The 9,212-nt window shown below is 37.5% G+C and overlaps 1 protein-coding gene across 5 annotated transcripts; it reads right to left on the minus strand.

The window, feature by feature from the left end:
- Nucleotides 1-4,332: 4,332 nt before the first annotated feature.
- LOC105172205 (transcription factor MYB33) lies at nucleotides 4,333-8,667 on the minus strand. Of its 5 annotated transcripts, none has more exons than XM_088886073.1 (4): nucleotides 8,475-8,667; nucleotides 7,374-7,793; nucleotides 5,478-6,444; nucleotides 4,333-4,846 (listed from the first exon to the last, which is right to left on the minus strand). In XM_088886073.1, the coding sequence occupies exons 2-4, from the start codon at nucleotides 7,731-7,733 to the stop codon at nucleotides 4,563-4,565; spliced, it is 1,611 nt and encodes a 536-aa protein (XP_088742199.1). In that variant the 5' UTR covers nucleotides 7,734-7,793; nucleotides 8,475-8,667; the 3' UTR covers nucleotides 4,333-4,562. The 5 variants fall into 5 exon arrangements, with proteins under 5 accessions (XP_088742199.1, XP_011091873.1, XP_011091870.1 ...); XM_011093571.3 differs by having other exon boundaries at nucleotides 7,374-7,765; nucleotides 8,475-8,666; XM_011093568.3 differs by having other exon boundaries at nucleotides 7,374-7,838; nucleotides 8,475-8,666.
- Between the last annotated feature and the right edge of the window lie 545 nt (nucleotides 8,668-9,212).

A 9,212-nucleotide genomic window follows, 5' to 3' on the forward strand; every position in this document is an offset into this window, starting at 1 on the left:
GTTCGAAGAGCAACTCGTAAGGTGTCCTCCATCAAAGCAATCTAGAGGGGGTTCGATTTATGAGGTAGGTCGCTGTCAAGATGGATTCCCCCCAGAATTTTATGGGTAGCAAAGCTTGGAATAAAAGAGCTCGCGCTACATCGAGTAGGTGACGATGTTTGCGCTCAACCCTCCCATTTTGTTGAGGAGTATAGACACAGGAGGTTTGATGGATGATTCCTAGATCGCTACAAAGAGCTTGACAATTATCATTAATGAATTCAGACCCGTTATCATATCACAAAATTTTGACAGACTTGTCAAACTGGTTAAGGACGAGATTGAGGAAGGTTTTCAAGGTGGCAGCGACTTGGGATTTATGAGGAGGAGGTAAGTCCATAAACTGTGACTGTGATCATCTAGAATAGTTCAGATGTAATTGCAATTTGAGAATAGGAGTTTTGTATGGTCCCCAAAGAGCTACATGGATAAGATCGAAAGGGGCATTTGACCGTTCAACATTGCAAGAAAAAGGAATACGCGTTTGTTTAGCCTTATGACAAGTCTCACAAGGAAGATTCAACGATTCATTGCCCAAAGGCAGTATAGGAATTTGTTTTAGCACCTGTAAAGGTGTGTATCCTAGTCTATGATGCCAAGAAGAGGCATTACATTGATTTGAATAGAAAGAGGAAGCAACATGACATTGGGTCGCTGAATGGAAAGGAAGGTCAGCACTGAGTTGCTTGATAACATAGAGGTTCTTGAGTAGGGATCCCACAACCAGGTTCCTTTTAGTGACCTAGTCCTGCAAGACACAACTATCTTTAGTGAACTGGAAAAAATAAGTCTCATTCCGACACAGTTGAGCGACCGAGAGTAAATTAACAGAAAAGGAAGGGATGTATAGGACGTTGGTGAATGTGACCTCATTGTTCAAGTGGACATTGCCAATATAAGGTGCGATTTTCTTTGTACCATCAGGCAGAATTATGGAATGTGTGTGTGGGGGTGTAGAGTAAGATGGAAGAGAGCAAGATTAGCACATATGTGATTAGTGGCTCCGGTGTCTATTATCCAAGAATTCAAGTCAACAGAGATATCAGATACATTACCAGCAAAATCTTCACTGCTATGTGGATCTGATGGAATGTCCGCCCTTTTCATAAGCTTGATTAGATCGCTCTTAAGATCCGTGATCTGCTATGTGGGGTTTGAATTACCAGTGACCTCCTTCCCATCTGTCGCTGTGGCTGCGAATCCTTCAAGACATGATCCCTTGCCCCTTCTGTTGTTGCTCAGGGCTTTATACCAATCCGGGGTCCCATGGAGCTGGAAGCAGGTCTCCCGAGTGTGTCCAGATTTGTGACAATGTGAACAAGTCATGGTGCGCTTGTCCTGTGGGGGTCCCCTGTGAGTCTGAAATCTGCTCGCACTGTCGCGTTTAATATCCTTGGATGCGACCTTGTAGGCCGCATGGCTAGACGGCCCAACTATGTTGCTATGAATGGTTCGCTGATTCTCCACCGTGAAGAGCATTGAGAAGTCGCGTTCAATGTTGGGTAAGGGTTCCTGCATCAGCAGCTGACTCCTTTGAGTGTCGTAACTCTCATGTAATCCCATGAGAAACTGCAGCAATTGTGTAGTTTCATCCCTTGTCGTGATCGCCTTGTTAATGCCACAACTGCATCCCCCACAGGTACAGTTAGGTGCAGGGGATAAGCATTGGAGCTTGTTCCAAAGTTTCTTAATCCTCGTCATATATGCCGCCAGTGACATATCTCGTTGGCCGATAGAAGCTATCTCTCGTTTAATCTGGTATACGATTGGACCATTGTAGCGCACTTACCTTCCTTGAATTTCAAGCCACAATTCCCGCGAGGAGGAGATATATATAAAGCCCTCCACAATTCATTGGAGATGGAGTTCAAAATCCACGAAGTAACCATCAAGTCCACACGCGCCCACTGCTCAAAAGTAATAGAGCCCATCATTGGCCTGGGAAAGGTTCCATCAATAAAATATAGTTTCATTTTTGTTCCGAGCGCGATGTATACGGCGCGGCTCGAAGGTAAGAAATTGGTTCCGTCCAAAGGAGAGGAAGACAAAACCATTCCGGAATGCTCTGAAGGATGTAGATACAAGGCATCCTTCTCGAATTGTTATGCATCAGCTCCTCGGTTCAAATCTGCCATCACGAAATGATGGCAAAATGGTGCAAAGGTGGAAATTCAGGTGACGTATACAGAGTCCTTCACAAGGAAGGCTCTGATACCATGTTGAATTTCATGAGATAAGGAAAACAAGAATTCATAGTAAGAGCCATTTTGGAGAGAAAACCTTCTTCTGTTTTTCTGTAATTGTATATATATCATCCAATAAAGAAAGGTATACAAGGGATTATATATACAATGGGTGCAACCACTCCAACTAACTAACAAAGTTTGTTACAGAAAAGGACAAACAAAACAGTTAAAGAATATCTATTTAGTATCCAATTAATCTGCAGACGTGGCATACGCGACCTGACATGCAACCTCAGTAGTAGCGACCTCGTGAAGTATACTTGGGGCAATGTTCTAAAGATACGCGAAATCGTGAGCGATCTCACGATGATTGGTGTGGGCCACGACCTCAACGTACGCGATCCGATGTTCATCCTCAAGATCACAGGACTGGGAGATCGAATTCTCAACACTAGTCGCCATGTTATTAAAATTTAAATTTGTTATAAAAATTTATCTAAGATGATTAGAAGCATTTGACATGATCTGGCCTATAAAATATAATTTCCTTCAACTATATATATGTGCTTTATAAATTGAGAGTCTACTTGCAATTTTAGAACATGCCACTAAAATTAATATTTTTTTTAATCATATTTCAAATTTGATGTGAATTTTAATTTATTTGTGTTATACTTTAGTGGAATGATGTATATAATTTATCAATTTCTTATCTTTTAAATATAAAATTTTTTTAATTTAATAAAGTTGCCTTTTTTTTGTATTTTGATTCTCAAAATTAGTAATTTTTCAGTTTATAACATCACTCGAACTATTATCGAGACATGACTGTAAGCATCTACCAAACTCATGCCACTAAAAAAAGACAGAACTAATATATTAAAGTAGAATGTTGCTACTAATACGACTATAAGGATATATTCCCTATTGAAGAAAGAAATCGAAAGTAAAACACCTATTACCTGATCACTTAATCTTGATTGTTTTAAAATTTTAAGTAATATTGATAAAGTCAATATATTAAATTGATAAGAAACATGATGATGTATTCTGAGAAGATTACGAAAATATTAAGCAATGAATAAGAAAGATAGCATCGAAATTCAAACGCCAATTAAATGAGAAATAATTAATAATTTTACCGAAAAAACCTAAGAAATCTATGATACCAGCAAGAGGATTTCTTCTGCCAACGAAATTGAACAAGCAAATGAATAATGACACCACATATTTATATAACTACTTATTTAGTTATGTTTTTAATTAGCTTTTTACATGGAATAAAAAGCTTTTTACAATATTTTTTTTAAAAGTTCAAATTCATTAATTTTAACAAATAGAATTTAATAATGTTTCTTAATTTATGAAATATGTTATATATTTATTTAATTAAATTTTTAAATAATATAATATTTTATCAAAGTAATAAGCATTACGTGCAACGCAGTGTTGCCAACTAGTGTTAATAGGTGTAGAAAATTTTCAAAATAGGTGTAGAATTTTGCTTTTCATTTTAGTCAATTAGTAATAGGTGTAGAAAAATTTCAAAATATTAAAAAAAAATACATCTCCTCAAATATATAAATTTAACACATTCAACCATTTTAAAATATAAAAACTGGAAATTTATCCAGGGACATAATAATGATCATTTACTAAATTTGATCATAAAAAGGATAGGAATTAGCACATCTGCTTGGGTTAAAAGAGGCGTAAATGCATTTTTCTAAATTTCTTTGAAGAAAAATATAATTGCAACTCCAATTACAATCAAAACCTTTGAGAGATGAACCAGAAGAGACCATCTCTGGCCACTGTTTGTGGAACCAATGCTTTGAAAGGCAGTCCTGCAGTCTAAGGCTCTAAGCTCAAGTAGAAATGGATAGTTAGGAACAGAAGATTGACAACAGAAAATATGAGCAAGTTTTCTAGTTTCGCTGAAATGAATAGATCATAAATGGTAATAGTAAAAGCATGACGAAATAACAAGGATAAAAGATGGCAAATTAAACAGCATATCATGCTTCCAACTACCAATCACTTCTCTAATCTGAAGAAGATGGTAAAACAACCATATCAATCAATGAGATTACAGAGTGGAATCCAATGAGAAAAATAAGGCCATCAATTATGGTTCAAGAAGTAGAGGGATACATTTTCTACGAGAGATTTGAGTTTTGTCTGTGAATTAATCCATAACAGCAAAACGCAGGGAATGTCTGAGAGACTCGAACACCATTGTGCTCGTAAGACCTAATTTGTGATAATCTCTTCACAGGAAATGGCAAAAATTGCAACAAATATATCCAGAAGTTCAGTAACATATGCTGGCAATATTCAGGGGAAGTCAGGCATTTGGCAGACAGCAGGCATGTTATTCCAAGAGCAAGAACCGAGGGCCCAGGTAGAAGAAGATGCTGAAGTGTTCTTCAACTCAGTGCGAGCTGCAATGGCATTGGTTCCAGAGACTTGTTGATTTGAATGGGAAGCAGCACTGTGCTCAAACCAGCATGATCCGAGCATTGCATCAGGCCTAGAGCAATCAAAGTGATCCATAATTTTTTCCCTTTGACCATCCAGCAGCCAACTTTGATCATACACTTCTGTTTTCACATGGCGCACTACAGAGCACAGAATAAAATGATAGTCTTATGACTTTGCTGAGAGAATACAAGCTTGACTAATTTATAAATAAGAATAGACCAATTTCCACAGGTTGGTTATTTCCAAAGAGCACTAGCTGATTCCATTTACTTATGAGGATAATACAGCAGTTTCCATCTACTAGAGGAGAAGGTCATCAACAGAAAAGCATTCAAGATTGTATTGTCCAAAAGTGGAAAGGCAACACATTTTAAGGGAGAAAAAACGAGAGAAGGATATATCAAACTTAGAAGCATATAATTGTTCAGGACTCTGAAAGCACTACTCAAAATAATAACATCCAACAACCTTCAAGTTTCAAAATATTAACTTGTGAAAACCTAAAACAGAAGGGAAAAAGTTATTCAGTGATATCAAAGCGATGGATGAAGCCAATTTGCACTAACTAACAGTGTTTCAGGGCCAGATTCGACAAGGCCGAGTTGTTCCAGCAGATCTGGAGAAGTATTAAGATTTCAACAAGTTCAATTTTTATGAATTGACATAGCTAAAACTGAAATAGGCTGCAAATTTCCACTGCCAATGGATCAGAGTTTTTCTTCAAACATGCATAGTTAGTCATTTAGAAAGGAAATATTGAATTTTTACCAGGCATGTCCTCCTCCAATGAACTTCCAAGTGTACCAGTAGGAGTGCACCCATTGAAAATTGATCCCATTGAGTTACCTGATGGGGAACTGGGGTCAAGATAACCTTTGAACTCTCTGGAGTATGTTTGTAAAGCAGAACTGTCTGTTATATCTCCATGGCTCATGTTAGATGAAGCAGCCCAATCAGAAGATTGATTCTCTGACTTACTGAGAGCCTTAGCCTCATAAAGTAAGTCTTCTAAGAGGCCACTGCTCCCTGAAGAAGGACAATGTGATGGGAGTGGCCCTGGTAGCGGAGACTGGACAAAAGAATCCAATGACTCAGGTGCAGGGTCCCAGAGACCTATGCCAGTCTCTTGATATTGGAGTGAAGGGAGCTCCAACTCCTGAGCACCTGCAGAGTGCTTAGAAGCAGAGGAAATGACATTTGACATAATTTCACTATCCTGACCGACACCAAAAGACAACAGTTTCTTGGTGTGGTCAGGAACATATGGGAAACACAGACCAAAAGACTCAGACATTTTGTTCGTGCAACTAGCAGTTTGAGTCCTGTCAAATGGAGGTGTCTCATTAGGTGCACCACCTCCATAGTCCAACATGGGTTCATCTGGTTCTTGAGCATGTTTAGGCACTCCGATAGGTTGGGCAAAGCTGTAAAACTGAGGAGAACCAAAACCATTACTCGTCGAAACACTGCCAGAAATATCTGGAAATTGTGGTGTGTATGGTAAAAAGTTGAAACTATCAAACATGAGATCATGTGTCTCATAACCAGTGCTCTCCAAGATCTCATGACATCCTTTATCTCCAGCACATATTCCAGGTGAACTAAGCTGTTGTTGATTCTCCGGAAGTGGATCCAGACACAAGTCAGGGGGATAAAGTGGTAAACCAGCACGTTGACGTCTTTTTATCCGGGTATTCCAATAGTTCTTTATCTCATTGTCCGTCCTTCCAGGCAACTGAAACAAAAATAGAAGACTCCAGGTTTGAAAAAATAATAGAAAGCAGAATAAAAGATGTACAAAAATCTGTGTAAGTCTCAAATTGCGCCTTACATCACAACACAACTAACACCAGCAAACAAAAGAATACTAAAAGAAGAAGAGCATTTGCCAATTCCTGAAGAATATTCTTATGAGCTTCTAAAATTCGAGCATAAACCCCACAACCCCCTGCGCCCCCCATCTGAATGATATGGGTCCACCACTTCTGTTGCTATGTTAAAATTTATTTCCATGATGTAAAACCCTAACATGGCCATATTCTTTGCTGAGGTGGGGAGGGAGGGGAGATTGAGTTATGAACTCACAATTACTTGAAAAAAGATACGAAACTAGATTATACATCAGTTATCGCCGAAGCGACTACCAATAACAAGTACTCAAAACTGGTTGCTTCATTTCATTTGTTTTAGATATTTTCTTATGTTCCCATAGTGTTTCAGTCATTAATTCCTGGTTTCTTCCTCTCTTGTTTTCTTTCAAGTAAGCTGTAGGACAAACGAGTTTAAACAGTGACATTTGGAAGTATAATATACTTTCTGGGAAAATTTAGCAACAAATACCAACTGAACGCTCAATAGTGCATGCTAATGGGAGCCTATGGTTTTCAGTATCTCTCACTTGGTGCTGACCTACCTGAATGTATTGGGTGGAGTTCCATAAGCTGCATACTAAAATTACCTAACAAAAACTATAGGATAAAATAAAACATATCATCTGTTTGAAGCAACCTCTTAATCAACATGTCAGAAATTATCATAAGATCTTCACACAAATGGCAGCAAACTGTTAGCATCAGTTCGGGTTCTAGACGAAATACATGAAGTTCTTGATAATTGTAGAAAGACACATAAAAAATGGTAAAAGAAGTGATTACTGAAGCTTACATGTGCAGCCATTCGTGCCCACTTATTTCCCATCTTAGCATGAAGTTCAATTATTAGTCTCTCTTCTTCAGATGTAAAGGCTCCTTTCTTCAGGTTTGGCCTCAAATGGTTGGCCCACCGTAAACGGCAGCTTTTCCCACACCGTAAAAGCCCTGAGTGTTTCTGAACTGCGTTCCAGTTACCTTCTCCATGCTTTTTCACATAATCAACTAAAATCGCATCCTCAGCAGATGTCCATGGACCTTTTTTGAGAACAAACCCACCATTTGAACTTCCGCTGAAATTATCACCATCATTGCTTAGTGGTGAATCAGCAGAGAGCACACCGTCTTCACTCTCAGTAGTACTGCTTCGACCCATTTGTGTTACTCAGGCTGCGTGTGTGCGTGTGTCTGAGAGAGGGAGAGGGAGATTCTTAAACTACACCAAGCAAAAGCTTAAAGCATCAAATCAAACACATTAGCCCTGGAAACCACAGCAAGTTGAGGAAAAAACCAAATCAAATTAATGATTCAGTATGTTGAAGTAGAGTCATAATGCTTTAAAAAGCTACTGAAGCATGGGAACAAACATCCATCATTGTTCCTATACACAAGAAAGAGAAAAAGAATACATTACAAATAACTTCCTGATGGATTCCATCACAGTCGAGAAACTCAAACGCTTTAAAATAATAAGCAAATCAATCAACACAAGTCACCATATCTAGAATTAACTCCGATGACCCATAATGATATAGTTAACGTCAGATCAAGACAAATCTATGAACATTAAAATTACTAATTGCAACTAATTACAACCCCCACAAAAGTAACCTCGTAACTCAACTCTTATTTCCTCAACAATTACCACTACAAAACAACACAGTTTACCAGATACAGAAACAATAGTAACTCCAGCTTCATTTATTGCAACTACGACAAATGCACTGCAATAAACAAATAAATACTCTTCATCCCGCAATAAATGTCGGGTTGACCTAATAATTGCGAAATTTCCAATTTCACAATTTCCATCCTCAATTAGCTTTCATTTTCCTGATTCTACTGAACACTAAAAACGGAAATACGTAAATTAAAAATCAAAAACAAAAATAATTACCTTATTCAGGAAGAATTGAACGGATTGAAGAAGGTGGAGCTCAGAAAAGAGAAGAAAGAGAGGGAAAAAGGATGCAGAGAGTATAAAGGGAAATGCGGAAATGGTATGTGGAGGCTCAAGAGCTATATATACACACATATAAATGTGTGTATGTATATATGCGCACACAGCATGTATGCATGTGCGTGAGAGAGATGCATAGAAAATACACTTTGCCAAATTATCCGAAATTGGCAACAGATCAGTACAGCTCGCTATCCTTTTTCGGGACTCGTACTGGTCCCAACACCTAAATTGCAATATTATTTATCATTATGGTATATAATTTCCAAAAAATAAATATATTTTAAACATAATTACACTTTGCTGTCGTTAATAGTTTGAGAAATTACATTTAACATTTTTAAAGTTTGACTGCGTTAGTCAAAATTTCCTAAATTTATTGATATTAATAAAAAATCGAATGAAAATTGATATTTACCCTCAATTGACTTATTACTGACTTATTGCAAGTCAAATAATTTTTTTTGACTAAACAACCCTTATAACGATGAAAATATATCCCCCACATTTGTTAACGTATAAGACATACGAGAGTAATTTGATGATCGAAAGATTTATTCGATCAATAATAAATCAGTAATAAGTCAATCGAGGTAATTATAGATTTTATAATATCAGCAAATTCGGTGAATTTTGACTAATGGGGAGACTTATTTGTTGGATCGAATGAAACTT

This window comes from Sesamum indicum, linkage group LG10 (genome assembly GCF_026168435.1).
Source record: "Sesamum indicum cultivar Baizhima isolate 11 linkage group LG10, ASM2616843v1, whole genome shotgun sequence".
NCBI lineage: Eukaryota > Viridiplantae > Streptophyta > Magnoliopsida > Lamiales > Pedaliaceae > Sesamum > Sesamum indicum.